This window comes from Episyrphus balteatus, chromosome 1 (genome assembly GCF_945859705.1).
Source record: "Episyrphus balteatus chromosome 1, idEpiBalt1.1, whole genome shotgun sequence".
NCBI classification, from domain to species: Eukaryota; Metazoa; Arthropoda; class Insecta; order Diptera; family Syrphidae; genus Episyrphus; species Episyrphus balteatus.
The window spans coordinates 93,252,780-93,277,844 of NC_079134.1; the positions used below are offsets into that span (position 1 = coordinate 93,252,780).

Genomic DNA, 25,065 nt, shown 5'->3' on the forward strand with positions numbered 1-25,065 from the left:
TTTAGTACTACTTTTTTTCACTTTTTGTGAAATAAAGCTCTAATTCACTGCAATATCAATTAATCAAACACTGAAAACCAAATAGTTTTATCTCTTCTAGTTTTTGAGAAAATCGAAAATTACTAAAACTTCATTTTTTTCCATACGATTTTTTGTGCTGAGTATTTACGCTTACTTATCTTGAAGTTAACGAAAGAAGAATATATTAAGTTTGAATAAGTGACACCGAAGTCTTCTATTTTGTTCAATTATTCAATCTGTGTGATAAAATCAATGGCATATGGTTTGTTCTAGTGCCAGTATCAATAATATCGTTACTCGTTACTTTCGTATGTTTCGTATTTTTAGTATATTTGGAGCTTTTAGTTTTGGTATGGTACGATGTTCGTTTGGTAGGTACTTAAAATATTTTATTTTATTTTATTTAGTTATTTTTGCATAGTTTGGACTAGAATTATAATGGAATGAAAACAGTCCAGATTTCTTAAATATCTTGAGGACAACGAATAGGTATATCGACGGTTAAACTGCAAAACCTCGTGAGTCGTTTTTGACTCTTTGTTTAAAAATCGAAAAACAATTAAAAACATGAAGAAAATAAAATAATTGTTTATTTAATTACTCAAATCAACTATTTTTTTAATTCTTTAATTTTTTAAAAATTGTTTAAGAGGTTTTTTTCGATTTCTAAACAAAGAGACAAAAACGATTTACGAGGTTTTGCAGTTTAACCGTCGATATACTTATTCGTTGTCCTCAAGATATTTAAGAAATCTGGGCTGTGTTTTACTGTTTTCATTCCATTATAATTCTAGTCCAAACTATGCAAAAATAACTAAATAAAATAAAATAAAATATTTTAAGTACCTACCAAACGTACATCGTACCATACCAAAACTAAAAGCTCCAAATATACTAAAAATACGAAACATACGAAAGTAACGAGTAACGATATTATTGATACTGGCACTAGAACAAACCATATGCCATTGATTTTATCACCGTAAGTCTTAGGATTGGGTCTATTTTCACAGATTGAATAATTGAACAAAATAGAAGACTTCGGTGTCACTTATTCAAACTTAATATATTCTTCTTTCGTTAACTTCAAGATAAGTAATAAAAAATCGTATGGAAAAAAATGAAGTTTTAGTAATTTTCGATTTTCTCAAAAACTAGAAGAGATAAAACTATTTGGTTTTCAGTGTTTGATTAATTGATATTGCAGTGAATTAAAAAAGTCATTTTAGAGCTTTATTTCACAAAAAGTGAAAAAAAAGTAGTACTAAATATTTTGATTTTACCTTATTTTTTACATTTTTTTTATTAATAAATCATTTTTTTCGAAAACTAATAATAGAAAAAACTTTATTTTAATACTAGATTAAAGGTGGGATGTCTAGCTTTTGAAAAAGGTGAAACACTTCATAGTTAGTGTTGCCACTTTTTTTTAATATATTTTTTTTTCATTTTAAGTGCTATTTTATAAAATGGTCAAAAACACCACTTTTGCGCTCGATTTCGACTTTACACATATATAATAAATTAAAGTACTCTTCAAGACCTTTCATTTGATATGCGTTTCATCACTGTTGAGCAATGTTGTAAGTGGGCCCAAAATGCCCATGGTCCTTTAGCAATAGAGCGCTAGTTAGTAAAAGAAGTGATTAATTTTGTTACTGGTAAAACCACATTTAAGGACGTGTTTAAAATTTGAGTAGATATCTATCTAAATGCGTATTTAGCGATTGATTTGTAAGTAAGGCAGATGTTAATAAAAGGTATTTTTAGAAAAAATGTTCGAAAATCGTAGGAGCCGTTTTCTTAAAAAATAATTTTTTATATATAAAAAATTTCAGTAGGGTAAAAAAAATACATAACACGTGGCAAATTGCAAGTAGCATGTGGCAAGTAGCATGTGGCAAGTAGCATGTGGCAAGTAGCATGTGACAAGTTGCATGTGGCAAGTAGCATGTGGCAAGTTGCATGTGGCAAGTTGCATGTGGCAAGTTGCATGTGGCAAGTTGCATGTGGCAAATTGCATGTGGCAAGTTGCATGTGGCAAGTTGCATGTGGCAAGTTGCATGTGGCAAATTGCATGTGGCAAGTTGCATGTGGCAAGTTGCATGTGACAAGTTGCAAAACAAACAAAAAACAAAAATGTAAATACTCATAATTCATGAATAAAAGGAAAAGAAAACAACATAGACTAAAACTATACCTGTATTGATATAATTTATATCAATTATATTATATTAAAAGGCCATCAATCGTTGAACAAATTTAATTTTTTTTCTCAAAAATTTAGCCCCGGAGATTATAATGAAGATTCTTAATTTCCAATTATAAAGATTTTTTCATACCTAACTATATTCAGGGAAGTAAGATTGTCTTGGGTTAAGGTACGGAGATAGCATCGAAAAATTTCCTTTGATCACCATTAGCTGAAACAAAAATAATACAAATTAAAAATATCAAATGAAATTCATTTAATATACTGAGTGAGAAGTATAACTTCAGTCGCGTGTACATGTGTATATACACACACTCTTTTTTTATCTATATTTAAAGAGTTTTAATAAATTTTTCAGTTATAAATTGCAGTAAATTTAGCAATAGAGCGCTAGTTAGTAAAAGAAGTGATTCATTTTGTTACTGGTAAAACCACATTTAAGGACGTGTTTAAAATTTGAGTAGGTATCTATCTAAATGCTTATTTAGCGATTGATTTATAAGTAAGGCCCATGTTAATAAATATTTTATAAACATTCTAATGGAATTAACTTTTTACTTGCGATAAAGGTACTATATATCAAGTTATGCATTCGTACAAAAAAAAAATAAAATGCAGGACTGGGGTCGCACGTACTTGCTCTTATGCTTAAAGTCACTCTAATGTTAAAGCTTTTTATTCAAGAAAATTAGGAAAAATTTGATATTTTCAAGAAATTTTAAAGGTAGTGTAAAAAAATATAATCTGTTTTTATAATTAATTAAACACCGCTTTAAATGATGTTTTGAAAAAAATAATAAGTATGCCATTTTATAACTTGTATAAAAAGGTATTTTTAGAAAAAATGTTCGAAAATCGTAGAAGCCGTTTTCTTTAAAAATAATTTTTTATATATAAAAAATTTCTAACATTTTTCAAAAAAATAGTTGGTATGCCATTTTGAAGAAATAATTAATTTACAGATAAAAACTAAATTTCAAAATTTTTCATTAATCCGTTTTCAAAAACTTGATTTTCAAAAAAAAAACTTTTTAATATTTTTTAAAAATTTTCTAAAATTTTAATATTACCTTTACTTAAAAACTTTTGTATAAAAATTTTCATTAAAATCGAGTTAATGTTGTACGAGATATTCAGAAAAGAAAAAAACCGTTCTATGACAGGTACCATTAATAACGGTACAAAAAATGTTTTTTTTTTATTTTAAAAGTTGGCTCTTATGTGTAATACTACAAACAAAAATTTTAATCAAAATCGTTAGAGCCGTTTTTGAAAAAAAATTAACTTTTGTATTTCCGTTATATGGCAGGTACCGTTAGTTTTGGCCATAAAAAAAAATTTCAATTTCCCCTGTAGGGAATCACCAAAAATTGCTAACTAAGTTTGAATAAAATCACTTCACTTATTTAGGCTGCAGCTCCAGATAGAGACAGACAGAATTGCCGGACCCACTTTTTTGGCACTCTCCATCATCGTTATGTAATGTAAAATTGTTATCTCGAGTTCGATTTTTTTTACGAATCCTAAACTTGCCCTATAGTACCTATATCGCAAGTAAAAAAGTTGATATAACATTTTTCCATGACTCTACGATGGTAGCGAATGATAAAAAAGTGGGACCCGGAAGTCCGTCTGTCAGTCTGTCAGTCTGTCAGTCTGTCAGTCTGTCAGTCTGTCAGTCTGTCAGTCTGTCAGTCTGTCAGTCTGTCAGTCTGTCAGTCTGTCAGTCTGTCAGTCTGTCAGTCTGTCAGTCTGTCAGTCTGTCAGTCTGTCAGTCTGTCAGTCTGTCAGTCTGTCAGTCTGTCAGTCTGTCAGTCTGTCAGTCTGTCAGTCTGTCAGTCTGTCAGTCTGTCAGTCTGTCAGTCTGTCAGTCTGTCAGTCTGTCAGTCTGTCAGTCTGTCAGTCTGTCAGTCTGTCAGTCTGTCAGTCTGTCAGTCTGTCAGTCTGTCAGTCTGTCAGTCTGTCATTCTGTCAGTCTGTCAGTCTGTCAGTCTGTCAGTCTGTCAGTCTGTCAGTCTGTCAGTCTGTCAGTCTGTCTGTATAAGGAGCCTAAACGGATGGTCCGATTAATGTCAAACTTGGTATGTAGCGTTATTTGACGACTCTCCAGAGGTATTTTTGGAATTAATTTCTTTGGACCAAAAACAACGGTACTTCTCATACACCGATTTTAGTAAAATTGAAATATCCCAAAAACGGCTCCAACGATTTTGTTTAAAAAATTCAAATGTTAGTTTTAAGTTAAGGTCTATCTTCTACTGAAAAAAAATATTTTTGAAAATAATTATTAATGGTACCTGCCATAGAACCGTTTTTTCAAATCCGATTATCTCCGAAACTGCTTATTCGATTTCAACGAAACTTTTCGTGAAGAAGCATTTACATATATAATTATCATATAAGCCAAAAATAAAATTTCGAAAAAGATTAATTTTTGATTTTTAAAAAAATTTTGAAATTTTTTTTTGAAAATTCTAATTTTCGAAAACGGGACATTGAATTTTGTGAATTTTGTTTTTAGATGTTGATTAGTGATTTCTACAAAACGGCATTCCAATTTTATTTTTAAAATTTTTTTCCAAAAAGTTACTTATAAAAAATTTGTTTTTTAAAAAACGGCTCTAACGATTTTGAAATTTTTTTTTTCTAAAAATGCATCTTAATATATCAATCAAAACTGCATACTTGTTTTGTGGTTCAATTTGATTTTAGATGTTATTTAATTTTTTTTTTAAGAATTTTATTTTTTTTCCAAAATTCTATAGAAAAAGTCTTAAATATTTAAGCAACTTTAACTCTAAGAGCAAGTTCGTGCGACCCAGTCGTGCATTTTATTTCTTTTATTTCAATTGGCTTTTTATACAAGAATTCCTATCGAACCAACTTAAGGGGTAATAACACTTTGGAAGTACCTACAAAATCGAGTGTCGTTTTCATCAGCGTATAAAACAAAGGAGAAACATTATTTTCTGTTGAAGTTTGTTTTGTTTGTTTAAGTATATCCTGTGACGATGCGTCGCAACTTATATATCCATTTCTATAAGTAAATTATACACAATCGGCATATCCGCAATGCCCACACATTACTTTCTTTAAAAGGCATACGCATGCCATGTGACGTAGTCACATTGCTTAAAACATTAGAAACAAAAAATAAACAAAGAAAATTAGAATTTAAGTTTTCATGCAATTTTAGCTTTTAGTAGTGTTATACTTCACATTAAGTTTTAGCAACGAATAACATATGAGGAAGCAAAAATTGTGATTAAGTCGTCGATCTTGCGATTCTCTGTTTCCAAGTACCTATTCATTTAGTGTATAGACACAGAGCCAAGTAGACCCAGAAAAAGACTTGGCAATTAAGAGCCCAACCCATAGAATCCGTTGCGTCCGCTGCGTCGAAGTTTTAAAATAAAATACACACGTTCTTATGGGAAGCGACCCATAAGCGACGGATCGGACGGAGACGGACTTCCCATAAGAACGTGTGTATTTTATCGAGCTGTCAGTCAAAAACTTCGACGCAACAGACGCAACGGATTCTATGGGTTGGGCCCTTTAGAGACAGCTCTTCTTGATCGTCATAAGGCCCCAACCCATAGAATCCGTTGCGTCCGTTCCGTCAATCCATCCGTTGAAGTTGAAGTTTGGGACAGAAAGGGGTGACCCATAGAATACGTCGTACGACGGATTGCTTTTTGACAGCTCACTTCAAATTCCGAGGTGTGTTCGATATTTTATCGCTGAATGTGCACTAAGGAAGTTCTGATGCAAGAAATTTTTAACTATTATTGTTGTTCTTTTTTTTAATAAAATAAAATGCGCGACTAGATTTCATGTAGGTACTTGCTCTTCTGTTAAAAACAATTTTTAATAACAGATTATCATTTGTAGATATGACTTTGGCATAGTAAAATTGAACTCTACAACAGAATTTTAGTATTTAATTGATATAATTTATTAGATATATCATTAAATGTTACTTTTATTACAATTAATTCACTAATAAATACTGAAAGTTCACAACTCATAAAATCGGAGAAGAAAAGAGCGCAGTTCATTTAGTTCTGAAATTCCCCGGTGTGCACTCTAAAACAGAAAATTGAACAGATCTATTGTTGACAACCAATGTCAAACCATACGACGGATGAAAAAGTAGAAAGTTGGGCAACTTCTTCCGTCGAAACCGTCCGTCTCCGTCCGATCCGTCGCTTATGGGTCGCTTCCCATAAGAACGTGTGTATTTTATCGAGCTGTCAGTCAAAAACTTCGCAGAACGGACGCAACGGATTCTATGGGTTGGGCCCTATATTCTTGAATTTTTGATTTTTGGTCCTAAATACTAAATAAGTAGCTAGTTGTATTAGGGAATCAGAAATCAACACAGGTAGTTTACGATAGAAATTAGAATAGGAAATTATTATTATTATACTAACAAATTATACCGGAATTATCTCCACATTTTGGGGACATAAGGGTTTTCATTGGGATTCCCACAGACTACTCCATCGAGCTTCTCGTTGGACAAAGGTTCTCATGGTGAGTTCCGACCAGACTTCTCTCCGGATTGTGGGGACACAGGATTTCATTCGGATTCCATAGACTTATCCTTTGAGTTTCTTAGCTCATTGGACATAGGTTCTCATAGTGAGTTCCGACCAGACTTCTCTCCGGATTGCGTGCCGGGGACACAAATTATATGAAATAACTTGTTAGACTTAGAAATCAAAATATCGATGTAAATAAGCAAGAACAATAAATAAAACCGATTAAAAATAAGGATAAAAAAAAGGCTGTTTCCTTGAGTTTGGAACTTTCAAAACCCAATTTTTGTTTCTTCTTTGGGAAGAACCCTGGAACCCCCCTGAGCTTACCTCAGCATAAGCCAAAAAGCATCACAATCCATAGGTAACAGAAAAGGCTAGTGTTAAAATTTGTAATGATGTGAAATTCTGTAAATGACGGCGTAGTTCAGGCCGACCACAAAATCCTGTGCTCCCATCAGGCGACCAACTAACTTCTACAGTTTTTAACCGATTGGGCTGAAATTTTGTGTAACAATACTATTCTCCAGTGAAGTACGTAGGATTTTTTTGAAATATTAAAATTTGACGATTTTATGGTCTTTTGAATTGAAAACTTCTTTAGTATCGTAGTAATCCAGTCAAATAAGGGTTTCACCTCGGAATGAATGCTAATAGAAATTTTTTTTGCTCAATACCTTCGTTGTAGCATTCTATAACATACCTCAAAAGTCTAGAAAAATCTCATGTCCGCAAGTCGCGATTTTCAAGGTCAAAGCGCGAAATGGAGATTTTCAATATTAGCAATAATAGACAATGGGAATCCGTAACAAAAGTGTGAAAACAAAAAGTATTCACGACTTTTAGTATTAGGTAGAAAAGTATGCGCGACAAAACTTCGAAAAATGGAAAACTATTATTTTAACCGAATCCGTAACAAAAGTGTGAAAACAAAAAGTATTCACGACTTTTAGTATTAGGTAGAAAAGTATGCGCGACAAAACTTCGAAAAATGGAAAACTATTATTTTAACCGGGTTTTGAGCTGGCAACAGTAACAAAGAGAAATGAGAATTTATTTCTGATTGGTCAAGAAGGAATACATAGATGAACTATTTATTCGAATTAATAGTCTATCTATGTATTCCTTCTTGACCAATCAGAAATAAATTCTCATTTCTTTTTGTTACTGTTGCCAGCTGAACCCCACATGCGGAGCCGTAGTGTGAAGCAGTAAAGTGGGAGAGTTGTGACCCCATCCGAGATCATGACTATCGTCGATAATGGAGAAGAAGAAGACTGTTGCCAGCTCAAAACCCAGTTAAAATAATAGTTTTCCATTTTTCGAAGTTTTGTCGCGCATACTTTTCTAATACTAAAAGTCGTGAATACTTTTTGTTTTCACACTTTTGACGGGTTCCCGCTCAAAATATATGCTTAGCTAACATACAAAATTCTATCCAAAATCTTAGATCAAATGTATTTTCGAGATGATTTTGTTTCCGAGCTTAAATTAAGCTCAATACTCTGCAAGTTAAGGAGTCATAATTACACAGAAATTGTAATTGAAATCGTGCCAAAGATGTGGAAATCGCAAACAGCCTACTAAGCACGTTCACGGGATCATATTGCACCTTATGCAGAATCCCGATGAGATCACCATCAACATATGGTTTCGTAGTTTTAAGATGTAATTAGTCATAAGTAAGAACAAAGGAAATCTTTGTATAAATAGTACTCTCCAGAGTATTAAGACTTTATGTTCAATTTGGTATCCAGTGAGTATTGTTCATCTTGGTGCTCAATCAGTGTATCTTTAATCTTATAAATAAAATCTTTTAAAAAAACCTACTCCGTGTAGTAACGAATTTAATTGGCGACCGTGACAGGACGATCAGTTTTTTTGAAACCTGAAAATACAAAGTAAGGGAAAAAACTATCGTCTTCGTGAGTGACAGTGGAAGTGTTACTACGAACATTCAAAAAATAAGTACCTTTCAAGAAAAGGGAAAAAATTAAAATAAAAAGTATCCTTAATTGAAAGGAGAAAAAATATATACAAATAAAGGAAAAAGGTGAAGAAATTGAATAGTGAAAAAGTGAAAGAAAAATTAAATTTTTTTCCAAGTTTGAAAAAAATATTTAAATGGAAAAACTACCCAGTGATGAGAAAGTGAAAGAACTCATAGTGCGAATTAAGAAAATCAAAAAAGTATTCAAGGAATACCAAGAAGACGTTGAAAACAACAACGTCTAGTGAAAAATAAAAATAAGAACATTTAAAAATAAAAAAACAACAACGTTTAGTGAAAAAAATAAACAACAAAAAAATAGAATAACGTTGGTGTAAAATAAAATAAAAACTGAATGTTAATAAAAATAAAAATAAAAAAACGGAGTGTTAATAAAATTAAAAAATTGAGAGTTAATAAATATAATAAAAAAACGCTAATAAGAAATAATAACACTAAAGGAAAAAGATCCATGTGTTAGTGAAGTAATAAATAAATAAATAATAAATAAAAAATAATAAGAAATATAATAAATAAACAATAGTGAAATATATTCAGGCCCGACTGAGTCAGATCAAAATAAACAAAAAGTGAAATATATTCAGGCACGACTGAGTCAGATCACCAGTATAACCCGGGAAGCAGCCGAGTGCAGTTTTCGAGTGCAGTTTTCATCAAGCAGCAGCAGCACAGCATTATAAGTAAGATATTTATATTACGAATTTTATTAAGTTCTAAATTACTAAATTATAAAAGTATAAAATTATAAAATAACATTTTTATAAATATTTGTGAAACGCATTTTAAAAAGACAAAGAAAAACTGGATGATTTATTGAGGAAGTTTAACAACTTAAATTTAAGACAAAGAGAATTAGAAGAAGACAAAATGCCTATAACACAGGAAGTACAAGACTTAGTGTCTCGGTTATTAGCTGAACAAACAGTTTCCTTACGTACGGAAATCAATCAACTTAAAACGACTTTAGAAAATGTGACAAATTCAAATTTAGTAACAGAGTACGAGAAACAGACTATTACAGAAGGAATAGAGTGTAACGAAACACTTGACGTAATTAGATCTTTGCCTGAGTTTTCAGGACAAAACTTAAATTCTTATGTGAGTTGGCGGGAAGCCGCACACAACTCAATTTCACTATATAATAAAGGAAGTAGGAAATATTTCGCTGCGTTAACTATTTTCAGAAATAAAATTACACATAACGCTAACGACATTTTAACGAACCACGGTACAGTATTAAATTTCGACGCGATTATATCACGTCTCGACTTTGCTTACGCAGATAAAAGACCAGCTCACGTTATAGAGCAAGAATTGAGTGTATTACGACAAGGTAATACAAGTCTAATAGACTATTACAATCTTGTTAACGTAAAGTTAACACTTCTTATTAATAAAACCATTATGTCTCATGGTAACGATTCGTCCTTAACAAAGGAATTAAATGACGCTCATCGACGAAATGCTCTCCGAGTATTTATAACAGGATTAAATCCTCCCTTATCAAACATATTATTTTCTCTCTCTCCCGACGATCTACCTTGCGCTTTAGCGAAAGCACAAGAACTAGAATCAAACAACGTACGAACCCAATTCGCTCTACAATTTAGCAGAGCTCATGTTCATTCTCATTCGACTGACCATAAAGCTCAGAACAATTTAAGATTTCCTCCACGGAATCAAAATAATAATCATCATCATAGGAAACCGGAACCTATGGATTTAGGCAGTTCTGCCCATAGGCCAATAACTTGGCACGAAGAACGTAGATTCGAGAATCAAAAAAATAATTATAATCCTTTTAACCATCATAATAACAATAACCTCCAAAATAAAAATAACCAGCCTCGATGGCAAAAACCAACGTTTAACACGTTCAACAACCCCCCAAGACCAATATTTAAACGCGAACGTAACGACAGTATGCAACAAAGTTTGCAAAAACCTCCACAAAAGATGGAACGGATAAATAATCTAAACGAGGAAAAAGAAACTTTTTTAGATCAGCGCACGGACTACCCCATATACGACGAGTAATTAATAATAAACGAATAAAAATTTTAATAGATACCGGAGCTAGTTGTAATTACTGTAAAGCAGGTATCCTTGATTATAAACAAAAATTAATAATAAAAAAGAAAGCAATAACGGTTAACTCCGAAATAATAATAGAATATTTTTACGAAGCTAGAATCTTCGACCAAATAATTAGGATATACGAAATAAAAGACTTAGAATACGACATTCTAATAGGTAGTAAAACGTTAAGGCAGGTAGGAGCAAATATAGATTACGCTAATGATTTGCTCGTAATAAATAATAAAAGAGAAAAACTCTTTTATGAAGATTTTCCCAATTTACACAATATTACGAATTTAAATATAGAAGATTTGAGATCAAAGGTTATCTCATACATACAGAGGGAGCATGAGAATATAAATACAAATTTACCATTCAGAACAGATGTAGTTGCTGAAATAAGAACTACAACGGATAAAGCGATATGGTCAAAGCAATACCCATATCCTCTCAGTGTAAATAATTTTGTCAATAAAGAAATTGAAAAATTATTAAAGAACGGAATAATTCGCCCGAGTAAATCGCCATATAACAGTCCAGTTTGGGTCGTTCCCAAAAAAGGATTTAATGAAGACGGTACACCAAAACATAGAATGGTGATCGATTTTAAGAAATTAAACGAAAATACTACATCTGACAGGTATCCAATTCCAGATACAAACGTCATATTGAGTAATTTAGGTAAAGCTAAATATTTCAGTTCTATTGATTTAGAATCAGGGTTTCATCAAATAAAGATGCAAACTCAAGACATTGAAAAAACGAGCTTCAGTATAAATAATGGTAAATACGAATATTTAAGATTACCATTTGGTTTGAAAAATGCACCGAGTATTTTTCAGAGAGCTATGGATGACATACTACGTCCATATATAGGAAAGTTCTGCCATGTATATATAGATGACATCATCATATTTTCAAATACATTACAGGAACATACCAAACACATATTTACGGTAATTAATACGCTTAAAGAAGCACATATGAAGATATCTTTAGAGAAAAGTACATTTTATAACGATCAAATTGAGTTTTTAGGTTATGTGGTAGCACATAATATCATTAAGACTAACCCTAATAAAGTAAAAACGATTAGCGAATATCCATTACCAACTACCTTAAGGCAGTTACGGAGTTTTCTAGGAATGATTGGATATTATAGAAAGTTTATAAAAAATTACGCTCAGATTTCAAAACCATTAACAAAGTATTTGTCAAGTGAAAACGGTCAAGTTTCCACGCACGTTGCAAAGAAAACGGTAGTAAATCTAGATGAGAGTGCAATTGAAGCTTTCAAAACATTGAAGGAACACCTTCGATCCCAGGTTGAGCTAAATCAACCAGATTACACGAAAAAATTTGTTCTGACAACAGATGCGTCTGACGATGCAGTAGGAGCGGTATTATCACAAGATAATAAACCAATAACTTTCATTAGTAAAACATTAGATCCAACTGAAAGATCATATGCGGCAAATGAAAAAGAACTATATGCCATAGTGTTTGCTTTAAAGAATTTAAGAAATTACCTATACGGTGTGACAAATTTAGAGATCCATACGGATCATCAACCCCTAACGTTTGCGGTTTCAAAACGAAATCCCAATGCTAAAATGAAACGATGGCATAATTTTGTAGAAGAATATGGCCCTAAAATAATTTACAAACCAGGAGCTACAAATGTAGTAGCAGATGCTCTTTCAAGACAAAACTTAAATCACTTAACGGATAGTTCTTCATCCGGCGCTACCCAGCATTCCGCAGAAAGCAGTGATAACGAAGAAATAAAAGAAACAACAAAGCCATTAAATCAGTTTAAACAACAAATTTTATTAAGCAAAAATCGCTTTACAATACATGAACAAGTACGAAACTTTGGTAGAACAAGACATATTATTGAATACGATACGTTAGACAACTTGAAGACAATATTAAAGGAATTTATTCAACCAGGAGTAGTAGCAATCTACTGCACACCAGAAGATCTATACGATATAAAGAGAATGTTAAAAGACACATTTAATAACACATTTTTGTACACAAAAATATTCCCTAACGACATAGTAAATAGAGACGATCAGGCAATGATAATCGAGCAAACTCATACCAGAGCTCATAGGAACCATAAAGAAAATGTTAAACAAATTTATACTTCATATTATTGGCCACAAATGAAGAAAGAATTTAAGGAATTTGTACGAAATTGCGAGATATGTAATAAAAATAAATACGACAGACACCCACAAAAAATACAAATTGGAGAGGCTCCAATTCCAAAGAAGGAGGGGGAACATGTACACCTCGACACATTTTTTGCTCAGAATTTAAAATTTATGACTTGTATCGATTCATACTCAAAATTTTTATATATTAAAAATATCGAAGATAAAACCAAACTAGACTAGTCTATTGAATAGACCCTTTTGGATGGAAGAAATTCGTTCAAGAGTTTTTATTGCTGATTATGATTCCTTGGCATACAAGAATACTCCAGCCAAAAGTGCTACTAAATCCGTTGGTGCATTTCTGAGAAAACGGCAACACTGGTCGGTTTTCAGTTTTTTTGATTTAACTCGAAAACCAAGCCTGACTTTGAAATGGTTCAAAGACACTTTTCATAGCAAATTAAATTTTCTGTCAAGTTAAGATGGTTAATAAATTTTAAAAATTATTTTTGACTAAAATTCTAACCTAAAATCAAAGAAAAAAAAGTTAAAAAATTGACAATTTTATTTTTTCTTACTAAATCAAGGGGCATTTTGTGTATGTAGCCGGGACGTCCAAACTTTGTACTAATGAAATAAAGTAGAGGTAAAATCCTTTGATAATATGCAATTTTAATTTTTTTTTGTCAAGAAACAACTTAAATGTACCTATTCAAAAATTTGCACTTTTTCTAAATTTCTGACTTTTTTAGTTAAAAGCAAGTTTTTAAAACTCGATAAAATCGTATTAATTGGTAACTTTTTGACTTTTAAAGTAAACATACTTCGAAGGATTGATTTAATATAAACTAAATATGGCAAACAAAAAAATTTATTTGCATCCTTATGGCCTTTTGTGCAATTTTGTGTATGTGCATTTTTATAAATACGGGTTGAATGGATGGACGGAGAGCCATTAGCTTTGGTCTATTGCATAGAAGAACATTTAATACCAACTCTTTTACTGTTTTCAATGGCCTGAAAAACAATTCTTGAAAAATCTGCGACCAACGAAAAGTTTCTCTTGAAAAACGAAAACAATACTCTAATGAGTTTGAAACAAAATAGCTCAGGCAAATTAGTAAATCCAATTGCACTTTTCGCGGGATAAATTTTTTTCATGGAACGTGTTTAGGTGAATGTCCTTATAGTAAAAGTGAATTTTTTGGGATGATAAGATATCGGGAACAGCCGCCATCTTGGAAAAGAGGTCGGTGCCGTTTTTATTTTATAACTCCATTTTTACTCATTTAAACCAAAAATGTCCAAGGATAGACTTATTATAAATTAAATTATCTAAAAAATGATATACAAATGAATTCCGTGAACTGGTTAAATTCAATTTTATAGTCGGTCAAAGTCCAGGTTCTTCTCGCAAGGTTAAGACAATATGACATTTTTCCAAATATCTGAAGAACTTTTTATTTGTTTGGGATTTTCTTAAAGAATGAATTATAGCACTTTTAATTATCGATGAAATGAACCCTTTATTGTTTTTGTAACCATCACATTGCAGAAGCAACCAAACGTCGAAGTCATGATATACGATTTTTTAACTGAACATTTCAATAGTTCAAATAAACAATCAAAAATTAAACACAATAGTCTCGAAAACATAACGGCTTACACGCCTCATATCTTGAGTTATACTTATCGTAATGCTGAGATTGAGTTGTTCATGTTTAGGAAAAATGACAGGGCATCAGTTCTTATATTTAGAATTATAAATAATGTCACTTTAGCTTATTCACATTAATTGGAAAATTCACTTCATTTAAAACCTCGAAAACCATATAAAGGTTAACATTAAAGATTTCAAACTTTGAATTCAATATTTAGACGAATATAGTTAAAAAACTGTTTACTTATATTTTGGTTATGCCTCCATTTCAAAAATTTGCTCGATCTCATAGAAGAAAACTTGTTATTTTCTCACTTTTGACTAGTAGAATGTGAGCTTCGACGTTAGGTGGCTCATACATTATGTTGGTTACAGTTACGAGAAAGGGCTCATTTTATAGATATTTAAAAGTGCTATAATTCATTCTTTAAGAAAATCCCAAACAAATAAAAAGTTCTTCGGATATTTGAAAAAATGTCATATTGTCTTAACCTTGCGAGAAGAACATGCACTTTGACCGACTATAAAATTGAATTTAACTAGTTCACGGAATTCATTTGTATATCATTTTTTAGATAATTTAATTTATAATAAGTCTATCCTTGGACATTTTTGGTTTAAATGAGTAAAAATGGAGTTATAAAATAAAAACGGCACCGACCTCTTTTCCAAGATGGCGGCTGTTTCCGATATCTTATCATCCCAAAAAATTCACTTTTACTATTAGGACATTCACCTAAACACGTTCCATGAAAAAAATTTATCCCGCGAAAAGTGCAATTGGGTTTACTAATTTGCCTGAGCTATTTTGTTTCAAACTCATTAGAGTATTGTTTTCGTTTTTCAAGAGAAACTTTTCGTTGGTCGCAGATTTTTCAAGAATTGTTTTTCAGGCCATTGAAAACAGTAAAAGAGTTGGTATTAAATGTTCTTCTATGCAATAGACCAAAGCTAATGGCTCTCCGTCCATCCATTCAACCCGTATTTATAAAAATGCACATACACAAAATTGCACAAAAGGCCATAAGGATGCAAATAAATTTTTTTGTTTGCCATATTTAGTTTATATTAAATCAATCCTTCGAAGTATGTTTACTTTAAAAGTCAAAAAGTTACCAATTAATACGATTTTATCGAGTTTTAAAAACTTGCTTTTAACTAAAAAAGTCAGAAATTTAGAAAAAGTGCTAATTTTTGAATAGGTACATTTAAGTTGTTTCTTGACAAAAAAAAATTAAAATTGCATATTATCAAAGGATTTTACCTCTACTTTATTTCATTAGTACAAAGTTTGGACGTCCCGGCTACATACACAAAATGCCCCTTGATTTAGTAAGAAAAAATAAAATTGTCAATTTTTTAACTTTTTTTTCTTTGATTTTAGGTTAGAATTTTAGTCAAAAATAATTTTTAAAATTTATTAACCATCTTAACTTGACAGAAAATTTAATTTGCTATGAAAAGTGTCTTTGAACCATTTCAAAGTCAGGCTTGGTTTTCGAGTTAAATCAAAAAAACTGAAAACCGACCAGTGCTGCCGTTTTCTCAGAAATGCACCAACGGATTTAGTAGCACTTTTGGCTGGAGTATTCTTGTATGCCAAGGAATCATAATCGCCAATAAAAAGTCTTGAACGAATTTGTTCTATTTTTGCTCTGGAGCTCGGGTCTATTAAATAGACTAAGACGAGAAAGTATTAGAGATACTTCAGGCTTTCCCTGAAGCAAAGCATATTACAGTTGACAACGAACCAGGTTTTTCCACACCCCAATTCAAAACCCTAATGCAAAGATTAGGAATAATTATTTATTATTGCGATCCCCATCACAGTTCCACGAATGGACAAGTTGAAAGAGTTCATTCAACTTTAATCGAAATAGCTAGATGTCTAAAACAGGAATTTAGTTTAATAAGTGACTTAGAGTCAATATTTAGAGCAGCCCACCAATATAATAAAACGATACATTCAGTGACAAACGAAAAACCTTACGAAATATTGTATAACAAGAAAACACATGAAAATATACCAAATAGACTTTCAGAAGCACAAGGAAAAATGCTTCAGACCCATAACAAAAAGAGGAATACCAAAGAATATAGACCAAACCAAATAGTTTACGAGAAAATAGCAGGTTGTAGGAATAAGCTTTTACCTAGATATAAAAAACAAAAAGTTAAAGAAGACTTAGGAAGGAATATAGTTATTCACAAAAATAATAGAATTATACATAAGGATAATATTAAAACTTAATTTTCATTTCAGAAAATGAATATCTTGATCTTAGTATTAACGGCAATCATCGCTATTGCATCATGTGAGATAATTGACTACACTAGGGAAGACTACGTATTAATAGAGAACGGAGACGCAGTCATTTACGAAAATTACGGAGATATTTTTCATGTTATTAACTTAACATATTACAAAACTATTTTAGAGACGAACAGAAATATATTAAACAAAAAATCAGGCTACAAAACAATTAACTCACGTAACTCTTCTGTCTACATAATGAATGAAGATGTAGATATTGATCATATCGAAATCTTATTAAGTCAGTTAGAAATTAAGGATATTAGGAAAAGAAGAGGTATCAATGAATTAGGAACCTTTTGGAAGTGGATAGCTGGAACACCAGACCACGATGACCATGTATTTGTAACAAACAAACTTTCAGAACTAATAGAAAACAATAATAAGCAATTTATGATCAACTCAGAAATATTTAAGACTATTGACGAACTAAAACAGATAGCTGTAATGACTAAAAGTGATTCAAAATCAAGAATTGCTAAACAAATAAATAAATTAATAATAACTGAACTACAGAATACAATTCAGACAATTACATTAGCTAAAGTTAAAATATTAAATACAGGCATTTTGAACCTAAAAGACATCCGACAAATAATTAATCACGAACATGAAACCATAACATTAACTGACCTAATGGACGTATCAAAATTCAAAATATTGCAAAATAAAGATGCAATTGTTATTTATATAAAATATCCAATAATAAAAAAGAATTGTGAATTATATGAAACGAGAGCAATAAGTCAAAAAGATGGTAAACTAAAAATCGATAAAGAAATAATTAAGTGTAACAGTACATATTTAAATGTTGAAAATTGTAAGTTAGAACTAAGAAATACATATTGTAAATCATCTTTGAAAAAATCTTGTTTGTCTAAAATTTTAAATAAAGAAAATGGAAATTGTACTAAAATTAAAGAAAAGAATAAAAATATAGAAATAATTAAAGATGGTGCCATTTTGTTGTCAGGTAACCATACTGTAGATAACAACTCTATAGAAGGAGTTTATTTAATAATTTTTGAAAACAAAACTATTATAGATAACATAACATACGAAAATCCAACTTCAAAAATTTGGAATTACATAAGAACGACTCATATTAACAATTATATAATTACAAAATATATGGATTCAGACAATAAAGATCTGAAGTTTGAAAATATAAATTTAATGTCGAAATTAACAAAACATATTGAAAACCATCCATTTTCCATATTTCTATTAGTCATAATTATTGTCACAACATGTGTTATTTTAAATAAGTATATTAAATTACTATATCTTAAGAAACTTAGTAAAAGAAGAAACCAAGATGAGATCATGTTCGACAATATAAACAAACGAGTCATACTTCTGACGAAACGTCTTGAAGAAGAAGCGGGACGTTCTTCCTAAAGAAAGAGGGGAGTTAAGGAGTCATAATTACACAGAAATTGTAATTGAAATCGTGCCAAAGATGTGGAAATCGCAAACAGCCTACTAAGCACGTTCACGGGATCATATTGCACCTTATCCAGAATCCCGATGAGATCACCATCAACATATGGTTTCGTAGTTTTAAGATGTAATTAGTCATAAGTAAGAACAAAGGAAATCTTTGTATAAATAGTACTCTCCAGAGTATTAAGACTTTATGTTCAATTTGGTATCCAGTGAGTATTGTTCATCTTGGTGCTCAATCAGTGTATCTTTAATCTTATAAATAAAATCTTTTAAAAAAACCTACTCCGTGTAGTAACGGGTAGGTTTTTTGCATACCTAAGTAGCCAACTTGGTTTATTTCTAAAAACACAAACATACATACAAAATTAAAAAATTGCGATTCAAAATATAGCTGGCATACCATTTTTTGTAGATAATTGTTTACACACTACATAACGCCGTGTGTGAATTGGGTTAAATATTTAGCCGAGGTTAAATTCTTGACAATACATTTTTGAATAAAAAAAAATTTCAGCAGTCAAACATTTACCCTGCTCTGGGACCCTGTTAAATTTTTATCTTCAGAGGATAAATTATTTGCAGAAGGATTTATGTATGTATTTTAATAATAAATTTGACGATTTTATGGTCTTTTGAAGTGAAAACTTCTTTAGTATCGTAGTAATCCAGTCAAATAAGGGTTTCACCTCGGAATGAATGCTAATAGAAATTTTTTTTGCTCAATACCTTCGTTGTAGCATTCTATAACATACCTCAAAAGTCTAGAAAAATCTCATGTCCGCAAGTCGCGATTTTCAAGGTCAAAGCGCGAAATGGAGATTTTCAATATTAGCAATAATAGACAATGGGAATCCGTAACAAAAGTGTGAAAACAAAAAGTATTCACGACTTTTAGTATTAGGTAGAAAAGTATGCGCGACAAAACTTCGAAAAATGGAAAACTATTATTTTAACCGGGTTTTGAGCTGGCAACAGTAACAAAGAGAAATGAGAATTTATTTCTGATTGGTCAAGAAGGAATACATAGATGAACTATTTATTCGAATTAATAGTCTATCTATGTATTCCTTCTTGACCAATCAGAAATAAATTCTCATTTCTTTTTGTTACTGTTGCCAGCTGAACCCCACATGCGGAGCCGTAGTGTGAAGCAGTAAAGTGGGAGAGTTGTGACCCCATCCGAGATCATGACTATCGTCGATAATGGAGAAGAAGAAGACTGTTGCCAGCTCAAAACCCAGTTAAAATAATAGTTTTCCATTTTTCGAAGTTTTGTCGCGCATACTTTTCTAATACTAAAAGTCGTGAATACTTTTTGTTTTCACACTTTTGACGGGTTCCCGCTCAAAATATATGCTTAGCTAACATACAAAATTCTATCCAAAATCTTAGATCAAATGTATTTTCGAGATGATTTTGTTTCCGAGCTTAAATTAAGCTCAATACTCTGCATACCTAAGTAGCCAACTTGGTTTATTTCATAAAGAAGTGTTTTTAGAAACATACATACAAAATTAAAAAATTGCGATTCAAAATATAGCTGGCATACCATTTTTTGTAGATAATTGTTTACACACTACATAACGCCGTGTGTGAATTGGGTTAAATATTTAGCCGAGGTTAAATTCTTGACAATACATTTTTGAATAAAACAAAATTTCAGCAGTCAAACATTTACCCTGCTCTGGGACCCTGTTAAATTTTTATCTTCAGAGGATAAATTATTTGCAGAAGGATTTATGTATGTATTTTAATAATAAATAATCAAAAACTGAAAATAAAGAAATAAAATTGGGAAAGTAATGCAACATTATGAGTGTGTATTAGGAAAAATCAATATTTTTCATTATACTTCACTTAAGCTGTTATATTTTCCTCGTGACAAAGATACAAATGTCAAAAACTTTTCCTCGGCTAAATATTTAACCAAATTAAAACTTAGAAAAAAAATGTCGCATTTTCGTTAATTGATATTTAAAAAATAAATATATTTTTCTTAATCCAAAAAATAAAATTTTTCTATATTAATTTTTTAATTTTAATTAGTTGAAATTATTGAGGTTGTCATTTTAAACAAAGTTAGAAGTAAATAACCGTTCTACACTGTGTGAAACTTCAACCTTGTTAAAATAAACGGAAACTACTTTGAATTATTTTGTGTTGAAGACCATCATTTAAAAATGTATTTTTATTCAAAATTGAATCAACGTTGACCATACTTCATTTTACATTGCGATTGCAGTTGCATGTTTTTATAAAAATCGCAGGGACCAGTTTGGAAAAAAATACCTATATTTTTACAAAATTCTGTTCAACTGTACTAAAAGTACGAAAGTAATTCAGAAATGTTTGAAGTTTCGATATATCGATTTTTCCAAGAGCGATGTTTTCAGCATCATTATTTTTTTGCGGAAACATCAAACCATAAATGTTTTTTTCTATAAAAAAGTACCGGGTAAAAAAAGTAAAATTATGTGATTAATTTGAATTTTAGAAATGTGATGTTTGAAAGCAAAAGTTAGCTTAAAAAAAAATTTATAAATTAAAAAAAATATGTGTTAGATGAAATAAATTTCCTCCACACAGGTTTGTTACAAAGAAAAGCGTATTTCTTCATAAACCAAAATATGAAATTAAGTTTTTGCTATTAGTTATGATAGATTGTTCTTGGCTATCATGGAAAATTATATGATTTTCAGCTTTTAAAAGTTTTCATGAAAAAAATGTGTAAGAAATCAAAAATTTTGTTTATTCCCTGATTATATTTAAAACTAAAAACGACTTCTTGCTAATATGCCCATGAATCATTTCCTAAAGCATAGTCCATAACAATAAAGAAACCCTTCATATGGTTTAAAAGCTCGTTTCCACCTTTTGCCTTATAATTTTCGGTTTTTCACGACCCCCCCACCCCCCTTAGATCCGCTACTGATTCAATATACAGTGCTGCACCGATGCGTTTTTTTGTCCAGTTAAGCCCGGTGGTAATAAAAAACACACATATTCTTTTGTATAATCAGAATATTTTAACACTGGGTCACTAGATATGATTAATTTGAGTTCTTGAAACGCTGTTTTTCTTTCGTCTTTAATATTTATCTTTGCTCCTTTCTTGAGATATTTGGTCATAGGTATTGCTACCTTTGAATAATCTTTAATAAATTTCTCATAATATCCTGTTAATCCTAGGAATGATTTAATTTGTTTTGTTGTGCAAGAAATAGGTATCTTTTCAATTGCTCCGTAAAAACGGAGCAATTAAATAAAAACGGTACCAACCTCTTTTCTAAGATGGCGACTGCTCTCGACCTCTTATCATCCAACAAATTGACTTTTATGTTAAGGACATACACCCGAACATATTCCAAGAACAAAATTTTGTCCCGCGAAAAATGCGACATCATGCCCATTATATTCGGTATTTTCAAATAAAAATTAATAAGTTTTATTTAAATTTATCTTTTTTTTTATTTTTCTTTTCCAGAAAAATCAATCGAGCTCAAATGACATATTGGAAATTTTGAAATCAGGAAATATAATTAAAAATTTTACAGAAACATCAAATGCGGATATATATAAACGTATGCTGAAGGATTTGAAAGATATTATCTATGTAGGTGAAGATAAAATTGTTTTATCATTCTGTTAGAACTATGACAAAATATATTTTTTAGAGCATGGACTTAGGGTTTTGCTTGATGATATCCCAAGCAATTCTTACTCATGTTACTCCAGAGCATAAACGATTCCAAATGAAGCTTAACTGCCGAAAGGCAAAAAATGCTTCACCTTTTGACACGGACTTCGCTTTCAGAAAAAAGATAATTGAAAAAAATGAAGGCACGGTTTTAAGCAAGAAAAATTCAAAATATATCCGCCAATTTAATGAAGAAAAAAACGACGATTTTATTGAAAACCTTTTGCAATTTGAGTGTTTGCTTCAGACACAATTATTGAGCCTTAAAGAGAGAAAATTACGTAAAAACATAGAAGTGAATTATGGCATATTGGAGACCTTAGGAACTGTAACTGGAAACATTGTTGAACCAGAAAAAAGGAATTTTCGTGAAGACAGAGCATCAGGTGCAGTTATATCTAAAACTTCTTTAGTAAAAAGTTTATCAAATTCAAGTTTGTCAAATATCATAAATCAAATCGCTCTTAAAACGAACATGAATACAAGTCAAGTTGACAATAAAGCTAAATTCATCTTAATGGATAGCCGTACTCGCCCGAAATTATTTGGTGGATCACTTGAAGAATACCTTAAAATAACGAACGAACAGATTCCTTTGATTATAAGAAGCTGCATTAGAGTAATAAGCTCATATGGTTTGTTTATTAATTTAAATTTTAATTTAATATTTTATAATACAGTCAAATAAGGTGAACAAGGGGTAAACCTTGGAATGAATGCTAATAGAATTTTTTTTTGCTCAAAACTTTCGTTTTGGCATTCTATAACATACCTCAAAAGTCTCGAAAAATCTCATGTCCGCAAGTCGCGATTTTGAAGGTCAAAGCGCGATATGCAGATTTTCAAAATTAGCAACAATAGACAATGGTATTATATACACATATGATTAGGGCTGTAAAAGTAACGACAAAATGAGTACCCGCATGTAAACGTTACTTTTGATACCAGTACCCGCATCAATAATATCGTTACTCGTTACTTTTGTATGTTTCGCATTTTTCGTATATTTCGTATGTTTCGTATATTTCATGTATTTGATACGTTTCGTATGTTTAGGATTTTAAGTAATTTTCGTCCGTTGGTAGGTAAAATTTTTTTTTTTTTGAAAAAAAAAACAAAAACAATTAGTATAATCTAAGCTACATTTTAAGGCCATAAACATTCATTTAAGTTGCGGCGTTCTCATGTTATAAGAGTTTGAAGGTATCTATACTGATTTTTTTTTTACGATTTTTAATCAAACGTGGAAACTTAGTAATCTTATCACAATTCTTTAGAGACCTTTATTTCAAAAGTACATCGCGTAGATTTCGGAATATTAACACTTCATTACAACCATGTCGAACAATTTTTCATTTTTCTGCTATTGAGAGTGATTTTCAAACCTCGTTTTCTCTGCTTTTTTTTAGTTGAAAATTTTGCACTGAAAATAAACAAATTTTTTGAGAAACCAAAAAAATTTTGTATATTATTAAAATACCTTTCAAGACCATTAACAAAAAGGTCATAAACACATTGGTTGCGGCGTGGGAATATTTCGGCCACATAGAGAATATACCAAAACGTCTCTTTTGGTATTTCTGTATAAGTTATTATCGATAACACAACGACACCTTGGCACTACTGTTTTTATTGAGATAAAAGTGAACTCCAGATAATTATCTGGAGTTACATAGCATTCCGACTAGGGTAACGATATCGATACAAGATGCTAAATGCGACAAATTGAGTGTATCACTTCGTTTCGTGTATCGGATGATTTAGTATTGAAATTGGAATGGGGTCGTTACGCGTACATATGTTTCGTAGCTCGTATGTTTCGTTACTTCAGTACCCATTAACGAAAAATACGAGTAACGATACCGTTTCGAAAGTAACGTTTCGTTACTCGTTACTGAAGCAAATATTCGCATTTAAGTAACGAATACATACGATTTGCTACAGCTCTACATATGATACATGATTTCAAGGTATTTTCTTAATGCTGATTCCAATAAATCTAAAATCAAGGTAATCTGATGTCTCTGAAAAAAATTATACCTCTTTTTTAAAAAATACCTTGAAATCATGTATCATTTGTGTTGGTACATAATACCATCGTCTATTTTTGCTAATTTTGAAAATCTGCATTTCGCGCTCTGACCTTCAAAACCTGACTTCCGGACATAAGATTTTTCTAGACTTTTGAGGTATGTTATAGAATGCCAAAACGAAGGTATTGAGCAAAAAAAATTCTATTAGCATTCATTCCGAGGTTAATCCCTTATTTGACTGGATTATTATACATATGCCGAGTTTTTTTCAATCAGTCAGTAGCTAGTTATGACATAGTAATGATGATACGCAAACAAATGTTACGAGCGACTATGATACGAATGAAACGATGCGATGTTACGAATTCAAATGTTACGAACACAAATGTTACTTATTTTGTGGAGGCTTTTTTTTGGTATATTATTCGATCTGCATCTGGCAACAATAAGAGGAACGTTGCGAAATAATGACTTTAATGGAATGGAAGAGATGTTATGTGATTGGTCAAACATTAATATATAAGCCAAACAGAAGATGGGATTGGTTGAAAGGGGCCGGTTATAGAGATCAGGAAAATGAATCAGGAAAAATTTTCGAATACATAATTTGTGATGTTTCTATTCGATTTAAAACTCAAATGATATATCAATCGATTATTATAAATGACTCGGATAGTTTTTATTGAAAGTAAAATTTTCAATGGAACTATTATTTTTTGTTAAAATTATATTTATTTGTTTTCCTGATGCAAATTCATTTTCGTGCAAGCTGATTGACATTTTAAGCAAAATGAAACAAATCGTTCCCCTGAAGTGTTTCAATTTTTTCCTGTTCCAAAGAAGATAATAGGTAGATTTTGCTTGTGTCAACTGACGTAAA

At 31.0% G+C, this 25,065-nt stretch overlaps 1 protein-coding gene across 8 annotated transcripts in view; it reads left to right on the forward strand.

Moving 5' to 3' along the window:
- Positions 1 to 25,065, forward strand: part of LOC129921226 (SLIT-ROBO Rho GTPase-activating protein 1-like) — a 747,084-nt gene that overhangs the window by 336,352 nt on the left and 385,667 nt on the right. For all 8 annotated transcript variants that reach the window (XR_008773488.1, XR_008773486.1, XR_008773487.1 and 5 more), the window contains 2 exons: positions 21,940 to 22,068; positions 22,130 to 22,787. Coding sequence is in view for 4 of the 8 variants with exons in the window: in XM_056002959.1 (XP_055858934.1) it covers positions 21,940 to 22,068; positions 22,130 to 22,787 (787 nt within the window). In the remaining 4 variants the exon portion in view is untranslated. The remainder of the gene's footprint in view (positions 1 to 21,939; positions 22,069 to 22,129; positions 22,788 to 25,065) is intronic.